Source organism: Syngnathus typhle, linkage group LG17 (assembly GCF_033458585.1).
Source record: "Syngnathus typhle isolate RoL2023-S1 ecotype Sweden linkage group LG17, RoL_Styp_1.0, whole genome shotgun sequence".
Taxonomy (NCBI): domain Eukaryota; kingdom Metazoa; phylum Chordata; class Actinopteri; order Syngnathiformes; family Syngnathidae; genus Syngnathus; species Syngnathus typhle.
In genome coordinates, this window is record NC_083754.1 from 8,798,640 (window position 1) to 8,819,643 (window position 21,004).

At 49.6% G+C, this 21,004-nt stretch overlaps 2 protein-coding genes and 1 long non-coding RNA gene across 4 annotated transcripts; 1 reads left to right on the forward strand and 2 right to left on the reverse strand.

The window, feature by feature from the left end:
* Positions 1-87: 87 nt before the first annotated feature.
* lmtk2 (lemur tyrosine kinase 2) lies at positions 88-12,104 on the forward strand. Its single transcript, XM_061303035.1, has 14 exons — positions 88-594; positions 1,630-1,751; positions 1,827-1,980; positions 2,090-2,166; positions 2,244-2,362; positions 2,476-2,563; positions 3,822-3,952; positions 5,470-5,554; positions 5,887-6,008; positions 6,642-6,791; positions 6,871-9,730; positions 9,827-9,959; positions 10,022-10,252; positions 10,464-12,104. Exons 1-14 carry the CDS (start codon positions 492-494, stop codon positions 10,490-10,492), a joined length of 4,404 nt encoding a protein of 1,467 aa, XP_061159019.1. The 5' UTR covers positions 88-491; the 3' UTR covers positions 10,493-12,104.
* Positions 4,104-6,428, reverse strand: LOC133170265 (uncharacterized). The gene is made up of 2 exons (XR_009718540.1): positions 6,034-6,428; positions 4,104-5,273 (listed from the first exon to the last, which is right to left on the reverse strand). It is a non-coding gene; the product is annotated as an uncharacterized LOC133170265 (long non-coding RNA).
* A 394-nt stretch (positions 12,105-12,498) lies between the features above and the next one.
* Positions 12,499-20,889, reverse strand: tecpr1b (tectonin beta-propeller repeat containing 1b). 2 transcript variants are annotated; one of them, XM_061304025.1, is made up of 25 exons: positions 20,724-20,889; positions 19,495-19,745; positions 19,245-19,427; positions 19,012-19,134; positions 18,821-18,943; positions 18,234-18,408; positions 18,053-18,153; positions 17,876-17,977; positions 17,531-17,658; positions 16,794-17,356; positions 16,199-16,302; positions 15,959-16,114; positions 15,737-15,886; positions 15,513-15,670; positions 15,283-15,410; positions 15,096-15,186; positions 14,933-15,029; positions 14,756-14,835; positions 14,392-14,448; positions 14,134-14,308; positions 13,750-13,885; positions 13,564-13,656; positions 13,382-13,488; positions 13,194-13,313; positions 12,499-13,111 (listed from the first exon to the last, which is right to left on the reverse strand). In XM_061304025.1, the coding sequence occupies exons 2-25, from the start codon at positions 19,717-19,719 to the stop codon at positions 12,977-12,979; spliced, it is 3,510 nt and encodes a 1,169-aa protein (XP_061160009.1). In that variant the 5' UTR covers positions 19,720-19,745; positions 20,724-20,889; the 3' UTR covers positions 12,499-12,976. The 2 variants fall into 2 exon arrangements, with proteins under 2 accessions (XP_061160009.1, XP_061160008.1); XM_061304024.1 differs by having other exon boundaries at positions 15,096-15,189; positions 20,724-20,888.
* Positions 20,890-21,004: the final 115 nt, after the last annotated feature.

Sequence of the window (21,004 nt, forward strand, 5' to 3'; positions counted from 1 at the left end):
GACAAATAACAAGTGTTGCCGATTGGCTGTTTGTTGTGCCACAGTATTCCAAGCCAGGATTGGCTAGGGTGAGGCCTCGATCACGTGACATCACCCGCCCCATTTCGTGACGTTATGTGAGAAGGAATATGGCGCTTAGGCAAGGATGAGTTTCATTATAGTCCGGTTTGATTTATTCCGCCCAGTTAGTGTTTTCTTGGGTAACGCCAAGCGGCACCTACCAAATATGACGCGGCAACGAGCTTGTTAGCACCTTTTGTCCGAATGGACACCGGTAACGGGCGTTTTGTACCCGCGTTTGTGCTTGCTAGCTAGGACTGTTCCAATTGGCATGCTAGCCGAAGCTAAGTGGCTAAAGAGCGACAGAATGCTTGTGTGTGCCACCGCCATCAACGTTCCATCGTTAACTAATGACTGAAAAACGACTTCTCCGTTGCTGACGACGACAATTGCGACCATCGAGCAGCTTGTTTATGAGCTAAGCGTGGAGGATGAGGAGCTGTCATGGATATGTTTTGCTGCTGCTCTACGCTATCTTGCTGTGGGCATGCTGGTCCGTTCAAGGTGCTCCTCTTCAATCCCACCACAGCGCAGGTAAAGCTTTGAAGGAATTGCTGGTTGCTTTAACCCTTCCACTTCAAATTTTTAAACAACCTCGTAATGATTTCCTCCCCGAGAGCTAACTCTGGGGGGGAAATAAAAGAACGAATCTCCCCTTTTAACCTCGTAGCCTTTTCCGGCTGCACTGATTTAAATATCTGATAATAACTGATTTTAAAACCTTTCAGCTTCCGCGTTGCCATGCCACTCTAATCTGCCTAGGGCCTTCAGAATCAATACTGTTGCACCAACCAGCCAAATTTCATTTTTAATTTCTTTTGAAGCTTCAGTGCCATTGCACAGAGAGGTCAGTCACCTTTATACAGGGTTCAGTTGGTTGTTGACATGTGTCGCACAACACGGTCAGATCTTATGACTCACTCATTTCAATCTTAGGTCATTGGTATTAAAAAGGTATCAGATGTGAAGGTTTGTCATGGTCCCTCGCCAAGATTCAGTGGAGATTTTGTTGTGAAGCTGCTAATGTATAACCGCGTCACACATTCCAAGTTTATTATCTCTGGTCAATCATTGGTGTTGTGTCCTCAATCATAAGACGAAATGTTGATACCATGTTGTAATGATTTTTAAGACATTGCAGCGATGACCTGTCCTTTGCCCCGTCTTAAAATCCCAATCACATGGACGTATTGGAATGCAATGCAAGGGCTAGTTTTTCTTCAACATTGTATTGCTGTTACTATCGGTGGGAGGAATTCACCAATGTGGGTTAATTGCGCCTCTGTGTGACCGCCTTACTAAAACACGAACCGAATCGGAAGGAAGGCAGGCAGACAAAATATGTAGCAACTTTGAAAAAGGCCTGTTGCCAATTAAGGGATTCAAAACCCATAACCCAAACATCTATTTTCTGTGCACCTGGAATGGTTTAATGGCGTTGCAACGGGGAAAATTGATTTTCAGTTGTCTTTGGATACAGAGCAGCCATCATATGTGTGTTTCGAAATCCGGCATAACGGGGACGTGTCAAGTGGTGAACACCCGACTTGGCCTTGTGCTCTGTTGTAGATGACGGCCCGGGCCACCCATCCTATGTGTCTGTCTCCTTGGCGCTGGCGGCCCTGGCGGCCCTATTGGTGCTGCTGGGGAACTGTGTGACCTGCTGCAAGGAAAGGGAGATCGACTTCAAGGTGAGAAGCTTAAGCCGACTGATGTCGTCTTTATGTATTCTTAGCTGCTGACATTCTGGACGTTTGTCGACGCAGGAATTTGAAGACCACTTTGACCACGAGATTGACTTCACACCGCCGGCCGAAGACACGCCGTCTATGCGCTCGTCGGCTGAGGTCTATACGTTGGCCGTCTCCCCCGTGGCCTTGCCTGGACCCTTGCATCTCCAACCGCCTGCACCGAGCGCAGGTCGGAAACAGGCACGGCCTCCTTGGGCTGTTATTCGGCGACACGCATTGGATTTCATTTTGTGACATGTCAAATGGCAAACGTGTTGTCTGTGTTTTGGAATTCTCAGAAGGCTCGGCAGGCTCGCAGATCGCCCGCCATAGTCTGAGTTACATTCAGGAGATCGGCAACGGATGGTTTGGCCAGGTAAGATTTTTTCCCGTTGAGAGTAGCCAGAAGTCTTGTTGGGATCTGTTCTCAACTGGCTGAATGTTGACTGACAGGCGATCCTGAGCGAAATCTTCACTGACACCGGCGGCACCAGAGTCATTGTCAAGGAGTTGAAAGCCAACGCAAATGCCAACGAGCAGAATGACTTCCTGCAGCAGGGCGACCCTTACAGGTGAGCGGACGGCTTGCCCAGGGCGAGCCAGACTGACTTGCTGTCTCTCGCCACACGCACGCGAGTCTAAACGCAAACGCTTTGCCTTCGGTCTTATCCTTTCATCCTGCCAGAGTCTTGCAGCACCCAAACATCCTTCAGTGCCTTGGCCAGTGTGTGGAAGCCATTCCTTTCCTGCTTGTTTTCGAGTACTGTGAAATGGTAAGTAACCATAACGTTTTTTCACGATTGAAAGCTTCAATACCATCCGCAACGACACGCACAGCGAATTCCGCTGCTTTTCTCTGTTACTGATTGACGTCTAGTACTCGAGGCCCACCGTCTCAATCTTCAGTTCGGCTTTCTATTGCGGCAAGGTGAGGCGACGTCACGGCAGCTGATTGCGTTCCTCTTTCTCGTGATCTATTTTGGGTGGGATGATTGGGAGACATAATAGATCTTTCCAAAGTCAAGAAAGAAAGTGAAAGCCATCAATTCCTCGTTGCTGATTGAGCGGCACAGGTGCCGGCAACATTCGCAAGCCGCCGCGCTTTGTAAGTTGTCAGTGCACACCAAGTCCCCCCGGAACTGGTCCAAGCACAAAGACTCGCGTAATCTTTTGATCTCAACGAAGGTAGTGTACGCGGAGTGCCTGGCGCGGATCAACTTTTCAAAAACTCTGGCGAGGGGCCATCTGTTTAGCAGCATAAGACAAATGCAACACAAGACCCGCTTATTATCTAGTGTGTGTTTGTTGTACGGGCTGGGGCTACCGCATTATCTTCTTTCTCACAGTTGAGCCCTTAAAACCAGCGGACCTCACTGAATAAATAGTTCAGGGCACGCGAGAAGACAGCAATTGCGTAAATTACCGCCCCTTGTGGCGGTTTTGGCACACTGCATGTCCGGATCTACTACCGCTGCACGTACTAACACCTGCCCTTAGTTTGGTTTCACTTCATATACATCAGGTTAATGTTTGTTTTGTTTTTCCTCCTGCAATCTTTTTTTTATACACTACCTTTCCCACCCAAAGATTTACAAGACACATTTGTAACTTTTCATATCCAAGCAAAATCCGTACTTTTGTTTTTGGTCGTATAGTTGTGCACAAATCATATTGAGATTATTTTCTTAAGGATTCAAGGTACACTTTGCAAACGGCAGGCTGACAGTTACATAAATAGCAGAACTAATTTACTGTTGAACAGAGTGTTAAAAATAAAAGAGGCATGCAATCCATTTACAACGTTTTAAGTAATATCACTTACAAGTATGCGTGAGCCGATAGTCGTGGCCGTTTGCTTTCTAAATGTTTGCGTGCTTGGAATGTCCCCGCGTGGGGATCCAAAAGAGACGACGTTTACAACCCATTTTGAAAACGTCTCCATGTGACTTGTCCAACTCACTGGGAGTATAAACTCTCTGGCTTAAATTTTTGGAAGGCTTTGCTTTGTGTGTTAACTGTGTGTGTTTGCAGGGGGACTTGCGAGGCTACCTGTCTCAGCAGGACTGGACGTTTAGAAGCGCAGAGATGCTGCAGCTGCAAAGGATGGCCTGCGAAATCGCTGCCGGCCTCACTCACCTTCACAAATACAACTTTGTGCACAGGTAGCACTTCCCAGATGAGTCTGCTTTGTGCCTGCCTCAGCCCACCTTGCCGTGCGGCCTCTATTTCAAACAACATTTTTGATCGCAGCCTTGAGGCACGCTTCCTTTCTATCCTTCAACATTTCGACCACAAAAGAAGCCAAACTTGACATTTCCCACAATGGATTTGCCTTTTAATAATGAATCTGTAGAGCTCCATAATATATTCTTTGGAGTCTTCATATTTACGCTTGTACAGACATCAGAATTTCTGCTTACAGCATTCTGGTAGCGCTTCATGATTGTGACTCCACAAGGTAACCGATACGACTGCGTTAAGGAGCTTAACATTAAACCGCTGGACTGCCCCATGTTAACCCACTCCCAGGCGTTTTCCAAAAAAGGTTTGCACCCAGGAGGGGCGGCGTTTCATTTTCGTTTTCCCCCCATAGGTTGGGAGGGTTGCCGTCAAAGTGCGGCTGAGGCAAACGTCGGCCACCCGGCTCGTCAGCTCTATTTGCATGCTCGGAATAAGCTGCCGGGCCTCTGATTACACGGCTCCCAGGCGTTGCTGCAGTGTCAGCTGTCCGCGGCATATGATGAGTCTGCTCTTTGCGTGTAAAAGGAGAGCCCTGCTTAGGAAGACGTCTTTTCAATCCTAGTTACAACTCGGAGGATCTCCGGTGATTCCGCTCGGCAATCCTGAAAACGTTGACACGTCGGCGAGCGTTTAGCGTCCTCGTGCACTCTTCTCAAGACTTTAGCCAGTGTTGAGATTGGCCATCCAAAAGACGGTGCTAAAATCGTATACATGGAACACCCATGTGGCGTTAATATGCGCAAAGGCGAGCCGATATGCGATCCGAGCGTGATGGTTGGCCTTGTAGGGTCACGTCGTAGGCCCCCCTCCCCCCCATCTTTTCCTGCTGCGTTTCCCGCTTTCGGGCATCTGGCCAACTGGAGACCGGCGCGGACAAGAGGTTTCAAAATAAATCACCATTTGTCTTCCAGAGGTTTTGCTGGCTTTGACACGGTCACGCCAAAGCGCTTGTGTCAGGAGCGGCTGCCCTGTTTTCAGCTCTGCGAAAGAAAATAGTAAAGCGCAAAGCGACTAACGGTGAATGTCTGACTGATTTAATTTGAATTTGGAGAAGCCCGTTCACCAAGCGCCATCTCCTGGCAACTACACAAATAACCATTTGCGCGGGCTGCATTGCCCTCAAGAAAGAATGTCCGGCCGGCTTCTCTATGCACCAGTCAGGAATAGAAGCTGCGCAGGTCTTGTTGCAGGGCGCACCACTGACAGAGCCTTCGGAGCTTTAAGCCTCTCCTGCTCTGTGGCCTGAAAAGCAAATGTGCAAATTAAACAGACATTCCGGAACAAAAAGCACGTCGTGTTCGCCACAGTATCTTTTGAGAGTAAAGAAAGTTCCAAATAAAATGCAGCAATGGCGGCAGCGAGTTTTGTTTAGTTTGATCACCTGACTCAGCAATGATGACAAATTGTAAAACTCACTCATGTGATATTTGCTTTCCAGTGACTTAGCTCTGAGGAACTGCTACCTGACAGCGGATCTTACGGTCAAAGTCGGAGACTACGGAATCGGGCCCTATGCATATAAAGTGAGCACGTATACTGCATAATTCTCTTCCGAGGTGCCAAGCCGCGCTAACGGAGCGCGCCGAGGTCCTCCTGTCTGCGGCCGTCTTCAAATTCTGCTGATCTGTCACTTTGAATTTAATACTCATAAGATAAGGTCACCCACTGGTGCTATTTCTGGAGCGCTTGGTGAGTCCAAGTGAGCGTGCACTGCCGCCTGCCTGCATCAGAGCATCAATCACTTTAGCAGACTCCAAACAATAAAAGCTTTTGTTGTCACACTTGTTCCCCCCCTCCCCATTTCGAATGCAACCTGGTTAGTAAGATTGCCCTCTGATCTTTTTTTTGTCATCAGGAGGATTACATCATCACAGAGGACGATGTATTCGCGCCCCTTCGCTGGTTGGCTCCCGAATTGGTCGGCGAGCGCCATGGGGGTGTGATCACTCTGGAGCATACCAAATCCAGCAATGTTTGGTACGTATGGAAAAGAAACTCTCACCTCAGGAACTTTGATGTAACAGAGTTGGCGAGCAGAACCAAAGTTGCAGACTGAATAGCGGCAAGGCCATCACGTGCCTGTTAGCAGACGCTCACATCTGCTTGTAACGGGATTGGTGACGCGAGGCTGCAAATCCCAGTTGAGTCCGCCCGTGCCGTCTGCCGCTAACAAGGCACGACCGCGTGCGAGTCGCTCGAATGTTTCGACCGGCTGCGCCGTCGCTTGGCCAAATGTTTGCCGCTCATAAACTCCATTACGCAATTTCAAGAACCGGATGACCTTCTGAATAAAGACGCGTTGAAAGTCAAAATGTCCTCCCCTGTTAAGAGCGACTTTGCTCTTCATTAGGTAACGGTTTAAGTTTGCCACCTGCTATCGGACTTGCCATGTCAATCACGCAGCGCCTTTTAGCCGACTTGGTGAAGCATCGTGTTTCATGTGGATGTTTGCCAGCTGGAATCAAGGATTGGTTTCCCAATTTGACGGGAGACTGTTTGCTCTGTGCCAACTGTGCCCCGTCCAAACGCGATTCATGTTGTGGATGACGTCACAAAAAGCAAATGCTAATCGGTTTCTCTCCTTTTGTTTTTTTCCTTGATTGCTGCTAGGTCCTTGGGGGTGACTCTGTGGGAGCTTTTTGAGAATGCCGCTCAACCGTATCCTCATCTGTCTGACCGGGAGGTTCTCAATCACGTGATCAAGGAGCAACAAGTGAAACTCTTCAAGCCGCAACTGGAGCTTCCTTATTCGGACAGATGGTGAATTCTTTTCATCTTTGTTTGTTTCTTCACAAATGCAAAAGAGCTTTCAACTTTATTCTTTTGTTTTTACTTTCAGGTACGAGGTTTTGCAGTTCTGCTGGCTCTCCCCCGACAAGCGCGCCACAGCCGAGGAAGTCCACCGTTTGCTCATCTACCTGCGCATGCAAGGCCAAAGAGACATCGAAGAAGACTTTGAGCAGCGCTGGGACGCTCTCAAGCCGAGTGTCTCGATGCGACAGACGACCATCGGCCCCTCCTCCTTCCCCATCCTGGAGCAATTTGCTGACGATGGCCTGCAGCAGGACATGGATGAGGTGCTGACCGTCACCGAAACCAGCAAAGGTCTGAGTTTCGAATACGTTTGGGAGGCGGCCAAGCAGGACCACTATGACGGCGGCCACGCGCACCGGAGCTCGGATGAGACGGTCAACTACCACAGCATGTTCTTTCCCGTTTCCGCGGAAGACATCCAGGCTCACTTCCCGAATCCCGTCGCCAGATCGGCAACCGCCGGTGGTGGGAATGCTCCGTCCGGAATGCCTGGAATGTTGCCTGTGTTCCACGCCCAGAAGCCAGCTAATGGGGCAGCTGGCTGTTACGTACAACTTGAGGGACAAGACGGCGCTCAAAGAACAGGCTTGGATTCCGTCCGGCAAGACTTTGTGGTTCTTCAAGATGTTCGCTTGGATGAATCGAGCACGGAGGGCGACTTCTTCCATCACAGTATCGACTCCAAGGATTCGTATTTACCAGACAGTCACATCTGGTCATCTCTGGAAAATGACAGCCCATGCCACACCAACATTTTCACAGAGGGAGAGTCCACGCAGCAGGACTCTGTATCTTGGAGACGTGATTTTATGGAGCTTCCCGATCGCAGCGGGAACCCTTTTTGTGCAAATACTCCTTTGCATGGACAAGAGGTGAATGCACGGGATTCTTTTTTAAGCGATTGTTCCGAAGCCACTCGCCAGACTCTGGAGGAAGCCAACGCTGAGAGAATGAGGCTGCTTAACAGTGACAAACTAGCAGAGAACTTCAGATTTCTTAAAGAGCAGAACCTTTTGAAAGAAGACACAATGTTTCAACACAATCCACAGCAAAATTTTCTCTCACCTGGCGACGTCCATGAACCTGAAGAAAACTTCAAAATGGCTTCCTGGGACAACCTGGACCCTTCCGGCATCTTAAAGACAACAGATTTTGATTCAAGACTCGTATGGAGTAGCGCATCCCCAAGTCAGGAAATGTTGGACTCGTCGCACACCAACTTTGGGGAACATAATCCTTTTCGGCGACAAAATGAAACACTGGTGCCTTCCATTGCTGTTTTCTCCGAAGACGAAATAAGCAACCGGCTGCCAGACAGTAACCGTTCTTCTACTGAGGACCTCACTCTGCTCCAACCGTCAGACGGAGGCCAAGACTCTGATTTCCATTCTACCTCGGACAGGTTGGACATCCTCCTGAGTCAGAGTGACGATCAGATTCCCGTCTTCTCTCAAAGTGCCACAACAGAGGTGTCCTGCACCGCTGCCAATCTCTCCAGCCTTGAGCTTGACATCAAAATCTCAAAGAGCAGTGCTCAAGAAGTCGTAGAAAGGCAAATTTCCGAGAAAGCGCCTTTCGGACCCTCGGCTTCCGACAGTGGACACGTTGACGATCTGACGAGTGCCGATCTGTTGAGTGAACTCAATGACGATGGAGATTTGGAAATGGAAACAAATCTGTTCGACCACGACGAATTCGTTCTGGATGCCAACGGCCAACCTCTTGAGAGATCCTCTCTATTGGTCTCCGGGCCTTCGTTGGATCAGCTCAGCCAGGACAGCTTGTTGGAGGACAGCACGTCCACCACTCTCCCCACCGGCGAGCACTCGGCCGAAACGCCCGACTCTTTGGACTCGCTGGACATTCACCGGCTCGGAGACCAGCACAAGTTGCAGCCACCGTACAAGATAGCTGACAGTGGCTATGAGACGGAGAACCTGGAGTCTCCCGAGTGGAACTCTCAGCCCAACGACAAAGACCTATCGCCTGGGTGCGAAGCTCAAAAGGAAAACCATCCCGAAGAATCGAGAGCTACAACCAATCTGGTTCCTCCGGAAATTGTCATCTCTGAACCTGAGGCCTCGCCAGACGCTCTTGCCGGGGATTGCCTTGACATCGTTCCTCTCGAAGAAGCGCCAATCTGTGGTAATTACAGAGACTCCGCCTACTTCTCAGACAATGAATCCGAGCCGGAGAAGAAATCTGAAGAAACAAAAGTGGAAGGCCCTTTTGAAGTCACGTCATTGCAGAACTCGACAGACATTCCAGTCCCAGTTCGGGAAAGTCCTGTGGAGTCTTTAATGCCAGAGAAAGAAGGTGCCGCTGCCCCAGAAGCTCAAGGCGATGTCAGAAGAGAACCAGATCGAGCTCCAGAGATTCATGTAGACTCAAAAAGGAAAGAAACAGAACCTCAATCCTGGCCCAATCACAATGGAGACAGAGCGGACTTTTTCAGCGACCTACCCGAGTCTCCCGAGCCGGAGCAGTCCTCCCTCATGAGTCCGCTCCCTTCAGGGGAGGACACCATTCATGCTAAGCTGACTAGGACCTACGCCGGAGAGGCCCACAAGATGAAAGAGCCCGAAGTGGAGGGCCGCTACCTGGCCCGACTGGACGGCCCGGAGGACGACATGGACGCTGACGAGGAGAACGAAAACAGCGACGACTCAGACGAGGACGTTCACGCCTACCAGCTGCGCAGCTCCAGCTCGGACAGCGAGGACGAAGGCACACGCGTGGCGCCGCTCATCGTCTCGGATGACAGTGGTGCCAAGAACCTGAGGAGCTTGTTGAAGCCGGCGACCTTCAACACCGGCGTTTCGTCGACGACCACCAGGAGAGCTGTGTCCTTCTTTGACGATGTCACCGTCTACCTCTTTGACCAGGTCCGCTTCGTCTCTTTCGTTCTTCAATGTGGATGGGTTTAGATGAACCAAAATGCTACTTTTGGACCTCGTCCTAACTTCTGCATTGTGATTCAGGACACCCCAACCAAGGAGCTGGGCGACCACTCAGCGGGCTCCAATTTTCACACGCCGCAGTTTAGTGACCCGGCGCCAAGCACCGGCTACCTGAACCGCTTCACCAACTCTGAGAGCTCCACGGACGAAGAAGGTAAATGTTTGCGCGTATGCGCGACACTCCGCGCGCTCAGCGGCCTTTTGCTCCTCTTTCAGGTGGCGGCTTCGAGTGGGACGACGACTTCCCGGCGGCGCCCGCCTTCCCTTCCAAGACACACAAAGACGCGGCGCCGGCAAAGAGCTTGGCGGTAGCGGCAACTCGCATCTCATCCCCGGCCGTTGCCAACTGGGGAAACTCCTCCAACTACTCGCGCTTCTCCATCTCGCCGGCCAGCATCGCCAGCTTCTCCCTGACGCACCTCACCGATTCTGACATTGAACAAGGAGGTTGTACTTCTCTTTTCTTACTTTGCTTTTTATTATAGCAAGCCAGTGTAGTACCACCTTAAAGTAGCGAACATTGCATGCATTCCGACTTATTCTTTATCCACCAGACTCGAGACGGCAGACCAGTTCTGCTTTTCTTTTTTGTCCCTCTTGAATAGAGTGCCTTTGCATGCTGTTCACACTGATTTTTTTATTTGTTGTGCCTTTTTAGGAAGCAGTGAGGATGGCGAAAAAGACTAGCCTTCGAGTTCAAGGCACTCCACTAGTTGTCATCACACTAACAACCACTTGCACCTTTTTTGCGGGGCCTGGAGAACGCAGCGGAGGGGTCAAGACAAGAACCCACCCGGTCGATGAGCAAGCCCACCACGGATGTGCAAATCCGCTTGGGGGGGAGGGGGGCGAACCAGGGACATCATGGCAGGTGCTCCTAATGAGCGTCTGGTGGCTTCCAGCTTTCTTCCACAACTCCACTGCGCCGCCACCCCTTCCAAAAACTGTACAAGAAAAAATTGGGGGGGATAGAATGTGGCACAAGAGCCAAATAGAAATCTTCTCTTGGAATCCACCTGTACCTGGTTCTTTCAAGTGTTCTTCCATCGTCACTGCCATCGGTCATTCTCCATTTGTGATCTTGCTTTTTGGTGCTTTTGCATTCATGTTCACAAGTCACCACATCCCTTTGCAGGAGAATACGTGTATGTTTCAAGGCCACATAGAAGCGACATGTGTTAGGGTTAAGGTGGATATCGAGAACACGGATGAAGGCTCAAGCGGCTTTAAAGAAAAGCATGCACTTTGTCCTCACTAGCAAGACAGCTTTGGCACAGCAGTAGGATGCTCCGAGCTCGTCCAGACTGCACAATATATTTGCTATTTTTCACCTCAAGCGCGCCTACACGCTACGGTGCACTCGTAGGACCATTTGAGCCGTCGCTTAACACTAAGTATATATATTTTTTTAGATAATACCCTTTGCAATTGCTGACGTCGACTCACTTGAAGTCACTTGTGACAAACACTAAAGTTTTGTAATTGAGGAAAATAAAGAAGACCGCTCACGTCGGTTCGCAGCGCTACCAAATTAGATTTTTAAACGAGCCAATGAAGATGTTTGTAAAAAAGAAAAAGAAAAAATAATGCGATCAAAAAACAACGTGCAATGACTTTCTACTGACTGGTGTGAAATGGGTGAGCTCAATTGAGGGGGAAGGAGCAGAACCGCAATCGACACGACACTCGGCTCTTCCTTGCCTTTATTTTTCGTACATTTGATTTCCTTTTTATTGTGATTCCATAGAGATTATTTTATTACTGCTTTGCCTTGATTTGTCTCTTAGTTGTTATTCCTTTTGTTATTTTGTTTGATTTTGTCTTTCGCCATTCAAATTTGTGTTTATTTTTTTGGTCGTACCCAAAGAACCTCAGATGGGAGTTTTGCGTAGCTGACACCACTCCCCTCGTCCGCATCCCCCTGACCTTTTTATTTTTAAAGTTGCGGTTCGTGCACCTCCTCATCCAAACTTGAAGGTTTATTTAAGGACTTTGAGTGGACAAGCGTTGTCGACGACGTTTGCTTCAACTTGCACATTTGACACAAAATGTAACTGACAAAAAAACAAAAAAATAACTGTACTGATGTATATAAATGTTGATCATTGCGGTGACGAGGTTTGGTTGTGTGAACATATCTTATCCAAGCCAATCAAGATGGAATCATGCTTTTGTTTAGACGTGTCCATTTTAAAAGTGGTGATATTTTTACGTCACATTGATCATGTGTTAATGTCATTGAATGAGATGTTTGTAATTACACTGTTTAATATGAAAATAAATGCAAATGAACTCCTAAGTGTGACTGAAATGTTAATTTATATCTGAGCACTATGCAAGGCTATTATTTAAAAGTGTAAATACATATAAATGTATGTAAATAAATGTGTCAATATGACACAGATGCAATATACACATTTTCATTCTTTAAGTGCTATGGTGTTTTGCATCTTCACGATTGTACCTTGGGCAGTGATGCAATATGGGAGTTTGGTCAGCAAAACTTTCAAATAAAACTTTTGGGCGTCTTGGAAATTAAAACGGCGGAAGGTAGTGTAGTTAACAGTTTAGTAGCAAACAAGTGTAGGGTATGGAAAATGTATGTGTGTGGAACGTTTGGCTGGAGGTGACGGATGGGCACCCCGAATTATTAACGTGAAAATGCCCCACACAAGTCACATTGACATCATAGATGCATTTGATGCTAACAGGAAGATCTCTTTATTTTTATTATTAGAATTATTATTGCAGAGTCCAGGAAGTGTCCATCCCATTGTTTCTCTGTATGTACAGTTGTGTCATATCTCGTTTGTGTCTTTGGGGGCGGGGTGCAAACAGGCCCAAAAAGTACATCAGACAAGCACAAGACATAAATAACATAAATAACATGCACAATAAACAACAAGACCCCAAAACAATCAATTGCAGACCATTTAGGATGTTTTGAGACTTTTAGCCCTTAATCAATGTTGACCAGATATTTTGCGTTTGAATAGCAGAAAAGGATGCACACATACACAAGATTTCATAATACTCCCTTTTTTGTCACCTGGTTCTCCAAGTACAGAAAATGTCATTGGGCCTGTGTTTGGAATTCTTCACTCACTGAGCGATTCCCCACACAACCCGTGTGATGATGATGATTGCGCATTTCCAATTGCGGCGCTCACGTTACACACTCGCGGCAGCCCCGTTGACTCGCGAGGGGAGCAGGCTGCGGGGCGACGGAGGTCCGGCGGCAGGCGCCTGCTGCGTGCGGGGGGCCTCTACTGAGTTGGCCCGCACGCTGATGTGCTCCCATCCTCCCTTGGGAGCGGGAGGCAAAAACCAGGCCATGAAACGGAGGGATAAAAGTGTTGGGACACAGTGACTGTTCTCTAAGACTCACCCCTATGCCGTAGTCCCACCGTTGACCTTTGGGCTGCATGGGTCCGACACCCAGCCTGTGGCAAACAGCTCCTGGTGCCTCTGCGGGGAAGCCCGCCATTGCATCTGCGATCATCCACACCTAAAAGCAAAACATTGGTGTGGGGCGCACACACGCACAGTAAGAATGAGCGGTGCGGTGGTACTGGCCTGGTCCAGAGGCCCCACCGAGACTTTGGTGACGTTGTTGGAGATGAGCTCCCAAGCCGAACCTTGAGGGTAGCTCGGGGTCAGGCCCTGTCTGTACCACAGGTTGCCTGAGGGAGAGGCGGGGAAGGGAGGTTGTTATTTGAAGGCTTGAAAGCACAATTATTATTCAAGTTGGGACGCACCGTTTTCATCCACAGCAAAGACGGACGTCCGCCCCACAGACAATTGTCTCAAGGTCTGGCGGGATGGAGAGGGAATGTGATACCAGCATTCTCCTGTGGGGGCACCCCAACAAATTGGATTTCTTCGTGTGTGATTTTTTTTTTTTTTTCAATTAGCATTAGCTTTTGTCATTTTTGGAGATTTACCTGCAGGGTTTTGCGGGGAGACAGAGCCTCTGTAGAAGACTGCTCCGTCCTTGGCGATGGCCCACACCTGATTGGCGCCACCAATGGCGATGGACTTGAAGGGCTGGTCTGTGCCAACATGAAGCCAGGAGCTTCCCTGAAATAGGTCAAATGCAGCAATAAATTTAAAAAGAAGAAGAAAATCACTCAATCTCTGGACACCACTGTACAAGTGTTGTTAAGACACCATTTTGGTGCTAAGGACCTATATTGAAGTTGGTTGAGGAGCTTCGTGCCATGTTTTGCTGCTCTCGCTTAGCAATTGGAACCCTTTTGAGGGGAAAGATCAATTATTCTAGGCAGGGCTCTGTCCTTCTCCCCTGAGACAACAAACGATGACCTTACTGCCGGGTTTTGTGGGGTGATGCCCAGCCGGCACAGCACGTCCCCCTTGTCGCTGAGGGCCCACAGGGGGACCTGCTCCATGCTGCTGTGGGCCAGGCAGGGCATCAGGGAGACGTCGCTCAAGGGGATGGGCGGGACCGGCCGCCACGGGCCGCTCAGTGTGATCTGGCACTTCCTGGACACCCGACACACAAAAGTCATCATTGCGAATTTGGAAAGCGCCAACGTGTTTGTAAATGTGAAGCAGAGCACGCTTACCTTGTCCAACGTCTTCGCCTGACAAAATCCTTCAGTGTTTTGTGGCCATGAAATGTTCTACAAGAAACGTGTAAAACCTTTCAATCCATTTGAGAAATTATAGTGTGACTGTTCCACTCCAGTCCCGTAGGTAGCGGGAATTCACATTACAAAGTGGCTGCTGACTGCAACATGACCTTTCTGTCTTTCAGTTCTATCGACCACACATGGTAAGTGGGTCACCGCCCCACTTGGAGCCCATTGCACAAAAGTGCCTGGATCTACGTCTCAATCCAGATCGGTGGCAAAATTTGGCGAGTAACATGGCATTTCATCTGACTAACGGGAGGCACTTCTGGAAATTGATGCAATCGATGATACGTACACGGGAAAGTCGGCAGCATACTGCCATCCTTCCTTGTCCGTCCCACCGGGAACATTGTGGTCCACCGCCCACTCAGACACCTGGAACGCAGAACAAAGTGCTGCGGCCCAGATGGAAACAACTCAGAGTGAATGACTGTGCCGTATTAAATTGAAACCAGACGAAATGGCCACCCACCCATGCCCACTGGGGGGAGGGTGGCTGGGTGTTTCCTTTGGTGCACTCCCGCAGTCCACTCTCGTCGCTCCACATGGGGCGGTCGGTGGGAAGTCCTCTGGCACAAAGACGCCAAACCACAGTCAGGCCAAAACCACAATTGTCCCACAGTTACTGGCGCTACCTGTCCGTGTAGCCAGTCATGGGGTTCCATCTTTGATTCTCATACACGTGCATGCTCCTGATGTCACTCTGTTGGTGCACGCCACCCGCATCTTCTGCCACCAAAGCAGACAGAAAAAAAACTTTTGACCGGGCCAGAGCTTGGCTGCTCTTTAAAGCGCAATGCTAATCGCAGTGAAGATTTTTACCCAAGTCGGCCTGCCGCCCAGGGTGCCCGCTGTACACCCAGGCTGTGCCATCCCACCCAATGCCCCACACCACCCCCAGACTGTTAGCCTCGACACAGCGCATGTGTCCGGGGACCTGGCGCCAGAACCTGCAGCACCGCGTTGGAGCGGCGAGACCGGAAGACAGAAACATAAAAATCCGTTGGCATGAATGGATGCAGAATGCACTGCCGTGCCGGTGTTGCACTCACATGAGGTCACATGACTGTGTGTGCGTGGCCGCCTCCAGGGAAAAGGAGGGTTCGTGGGCAAAAATGTCCCCTTTGGAGGTTGTGGACCACAGGGCCTGCCTGGACGGTGGAGTGGCGATTCCCCGACACTCGCAGCAAACATCTGACAACAAGCTCAGCTGGAGGACAGAAATGACACATCGGGATGATGCCGACGTCTCCGCCCCCATCATCTGAAGACCTACCCAGTCATTCATGTCCTTTTCTGTTTGGGCCGCTAGGACCAGGGGACTCCTCTGTCTGGTCCTATAGCCTGTGTAGACAGCAAACGCGTAGTGGCAGTCCCGCGCCACTGGAACCAGCGCCGTTATCTCATTGATGAAGATGTGAATGTACTGCAAGATTCAGCAAGTCAACACTGGAGTCAGTCGAGGACTCGATGCGAGGGCGGGACTTGACCTTTGTACCTTTTTCTCATCATATTGCGTGTAGTAAATGAAGAAGATGCTGTCCTTCCCGCCGTCCGACTTGGTAGACTGTTCCAGAGCCGCAGCCACATCCAGCCAGCGCTGTGGCTTCCAGTCCCTCCACCAACGTAGCGTGCCTTTACGCACCCAGACGGACTGTGCGAGGTGTACACACGCATAGTAACACATGAGTAATGACCCCCCCACCTCAACCCCACCCACCCACAAGACTAGTCCTACATTGCTTCTTTCCAGAGGTTTCTTGCTGATCTCCTCTCGGGGCTCCTGATTGCTCCAGGCTGAAGACTGCACAGGTGTCAGTGACCAAGAGCTAACAAGTGGACCTAAGACACACACACGGAAAGTCAGGCAAACGTGTAGACAACCACAAATAGGGCACAGCAAATGTGAGCACAAGCTGCACAACAGACACACAACCCACAAAATGGACATGAACACACATGAAATGTGTTTTGATCATTGTATGTATGGGATGTCTGAAAAGTCACGTCAGTGGTGCCTTGAGATTCGGGTTTCGTTCATTCTTCAGTATGACTACGCTCTTAGCAGGACTGGACGATTAATAATTGTTGATTTCAATGTATTGTTATTAAATTATTTAACCTAACTTCATTAAATCATTTAAAATGACCTGTTTAAAAAAATGACAGTTTTTGCACCATTGGAATGGACATTGTGCAGCTCCTTTGGGTGTGCACACTATGGCCACTTGGAGGCAGTGTAGTAAAGGCATAAAAACAGTCACAGAAAAATGTAGACTGCCTAACAAAAGTCAGGGCACTTGTACATCAAGCCATCGCAGTTGTCCTTGTACCTGTAGCGCTGAGCCAGCTGACTTGGGAAGCGGCATCCACATTGCAGCCCCCTCCCGAAATCCAAGCCCACACGGGACCCTCTTCCTCCCCAACACCTTGTGCACCGTCCAGACCCAGTCCGTCGCTCAAGCGGGGTCCTTCTGCTAGCGTGCTTCGAGCCGCCTCGGCGCCTTCCAAGTCCACGTTGCTCCAAGGGGCGCCGGGCCCGAAGGCGTCTGGGCTCAGGACGATTTGTGCCGGGGAGAACTGCCCTTCCTCCTCAAGCGGGACGCTCGACTGTTGGTTTGAGGAGCTTTTGTCGCGATCCGAAACCAGGCTGTTAATGAAGCTATCGCTTGCGGGGATTAAAGTTTGAGGTGTTGCAGGTGCATCGTTTATCTCTTGAGAGGCGACGGGGGCTCCTCCTAAGGGGACCACTGAAGGGTCTGATGCTTCCAGGACTGGAGTGTTACTTGTGCTGTTCACCGGCTGCGCCGGACCTAACTCGGAGTTCGAGTTTGTGCAGTTCAGCGCTGAGCCTTGGAAGGCTTCTGCCGGCTGCCTACTCAGCTCACAGCCGTCCCTTTGAGAACATAATTAAAGTTAGGGAGGGAAACGACCACTGGGCTACGTTGCTAGGCCGAGTTTTTGCTCCATCCATCCATTTTCTTCCACCTATCCACTTATACATTTGATGTTAGTCAAAGTAGTACTTATCAGACCGTGTTCACCGTCTCGGTTAAAAATGCGCACAGACCTGAGTGCGACGGTGTCTCGAGCGCTGCCCCACTCGGCGGATACGGGGATCCAGCCGTTGCCGCTCGGTTCGGATGGGGTCACCCCAATTCGGAAATACAGACCGCGGTCCTCACCAACCGCCCAAACCTGGCAGCAAAAATGAATGTTTTGGCTCACCACTACTTTTAATGACCAGTCATGTTGACATTGAAACAAAAAGCCACACGCAAATATTTTGCAACACGTCAAAGCTGTTTTGTGATCGTCTCAACTTTTTAAATCGTGCAGATGAAATTTATAGCAGTGAGTGCGAGTTTGTTAAGTGTGATTAACATGGACTTAAAGGAACAGACGAGCGCGTGACCTGGTCGTTGAGCCCCACATCGAGCATCATCATCTCGCCGACAATGCCGATCCATCCCGAGCCGCAGGGATTGTGGGAATTGACGCCCCGCCTGAACCACACCTGCCGCGGACATTGTTGAGCGGTATGAGCACGCGTAGAACTGACGACATCATCATCGCCATCAATGCGGCTCACCTTGTAGTCTTTAGTGATCACCCACACAACGCTGACCCCTACAGACACATGGAGAGTCTCCACCTCCTTCTGGGGTGACTCTACCTCCAGCCATGACGTGCCTGGAGGAGCACCAAAACGAGTCTTTCAATACCATCACGGAAGTTTGACTGTCGTGGTCAGGAAGTGAGCTTGCGCCGACCGGTGGGGCTGTCCAGGCTGAGGCCCGCGCGGACCAGCAGGTTGCCGTCCCATAGCGCAGTCCACAGCAGGTCTCTGGGACCCAACGACAGCTGGGACACCTCCTTGGGCACCTCCACTTCTTCCCAGTCGGTGCCCTCAGGGACCCGAGGGTGGATGCCGTCCCTGAACCACACCTGAAAGACATCAGGTGACTATTGCAGCTCCCCAAAGGCCACCTACAGAAACTGCCTGACAAATATTTGAAGTCATGCTGCCCCCTTGAGGCCAAATGCCGCAGCAGCCCGTGATGCTCTTTTGCAGAGTTTCACCCAGTTGACGACTCCAATAAGTTTTATACCAATCATCACCAAAAATAATAAGATTTTGCTCTATTATAAGCAGATTTGTAACCGTTTGCATGTAAAGTGAAGACGTGCTGTATTTATTTTAAAGTAGTGAACAAAAAAATTGAAGACTTATGCACAATACATGAATTTATTTCAAATGATTAGCGAAAGTGAATCCTATTCCACAGAATAAGCTTTGATTTGGAAGACAATTTGAATGAAGGTCATCTATTGACAAGAAATGGGCAACCCTTCTGACCTGTCCTTGTTGGGACACAGCCCAAAGTTGAGGGTACCTCCCAGACTCGTCACTCATCTCCCAGCCGCCGCAACTGATGTCACAGAGAGGTAGCGGAGGCTTCCCGGGATGCGCCGAGGGGATCTGCGAGCAGAAATCTCCGTCCAATTGTAGCACGCGACTGGAGATTAAAGACAAGCCGGAGTCCAAACCTTGGCCCAGGTGCCTTGCGCCGTGTATCTTCTGTAGCGGATCCAACGCCGACGCCGCACACAAGAGTTCCATTTCTTGTCGGGGGAGAAGTTAGCGGGGAAGTCGACAGCATATTCCCAACCCTGCACCAAAGCGTGAACAGCATAAAGAGGCTTTGGCGCTCCTCGATTGGTTCACTACTCATCGCACGTTCTCGTGAGCCAGTCGAAATCGGGCGCACGCGTGTTCTCACCCCGCTCTGAGTGGGTTCGCCCCCACAGCTGTGGTCCACATACCAGTCCCCCTCCCACTCCCAGCTGCGGGACGGCAACCGAAAGCTGTCGAATGGTTGAGGATTCATCCCAGTCACGTCGCTCCACGGCCAGCGGTCGGTGGGCAGTAGCGTGTCCGTGAACCCGTCCACGGGATTCCACCTCTGAAATCAACAACTCAGAATAAGAAATAGATGGATGGGACCCCTGAGTGTCCCATCTAATCCTGACCTGGTTTTCATAGGTCTCCTCTTTGTAGCGGATGGGTGTTTCATGAGGAATCATGTTGAGGTACACGTGGTGGTCACAGCCGATGCCCCAGCAGCGATCTTTCCCGGCGCTGACGCGCTTGAGCTCCAATAGTGCGTCGTCGGAGCGGACCCAGCGCCGGCCGGCGGTGGAGACGCTGTACACCCGCCCGTACACGTCTACGGCCCACAGCAGTGTGATCGACATGGCGGTTCTAAACCAAACAAGGCGGGCTGGCAGAAAGAGAGCGAGGTGAATGCATCATACATGACCATAAGACTATCATGATTTATGATGATGCTAATATTAACCCTCATGTCCAAAAGCACTTCTTTGAGATCAGTTCTTGTTAAACGGTAGTTATTCATGGAAATTGATTGATTGATTGATTGATTGATTGATTGATTGATTGATTGATTGATTGATTGAACTTTATTTATCCCACAGTGGGGAAATTTTCTTGTCACAGCAGCGTACAAGAGCGCAAGAATACAAGAAACAAGTACCAAATGTAAAAATGGATAAATAACAGACAAACAAGGACAAAGACAAGTGCCACTAGTGGCGGTAGAGACGAACGGAAGAAAACCAACACATGATCAGGTGCCATGTTGTAGAGTCTGACAGCAGTGGGAATGAAGCACCTGTGGAACCTCTCCTCCCTACACCGTGGGTGAAATAGTCTGCTGCTGAAGGAGCTGGTATTCTTGCTCGTTAGGTTGACAGTATATTTAAAAAGGTCATTTCGAACAGCCCTGCTCATTAATTTTACTTTGAAACACCAGACCGGAACTTTGACTTGTAGACGGATACTAATCCGCTAGGTTGCCTGATACCAAAGCTGACGCCTGATTCCAAACAGGCCCTTCAGCTCTTTTTTTCGTGTTGTCATTGTTTTTTTGTCTATTGCTTTTGAAACAAAAACAGTTTTAAAAGCATGCATTAGACTACGGGGAGCTATGCAGAATTCACTGATAACATTAATTAATTAATTGTTTTGGGAGCGTGCAGTGGCAGGTAGCCTACCTGAATGTTGGTATCCGATACGCGGTTGTCATGGGAATGTGGAGGGTGGTGTCAAAGCATACCTTTGGAACATTGCGGAAGGTGGACACCTACGCTAGTGGACCCGTTTACCGCAAAGTAGTCTATAAGCTGTTTGCATATTCACTGCATATCTGAACATTTTTCTTTTAACCCACAACACTTACTTAGTTACATGTGGCTCCGCAGTTCCATTAAGCGACCCACTCAGAGTCCCAGCCAGTGAAGTCACGCCAACATTTTCCCACAACGGCGTTTTAAATTAGAGAGTAGCGGAATGATGGTTTTACAACTCAGGAAATGGAGGTAGCTGCGCTCCAATTGGTTAAGAGAGCGCAAAGGGGGCAGGGCTTGTGGCCCTTACTCATTGGTCCAATCCGGAAGCGCGTGACATTTGTTGATGTCTGATTGACGTGCAATATTTCAATAATTTATACCAAGAGTGAGC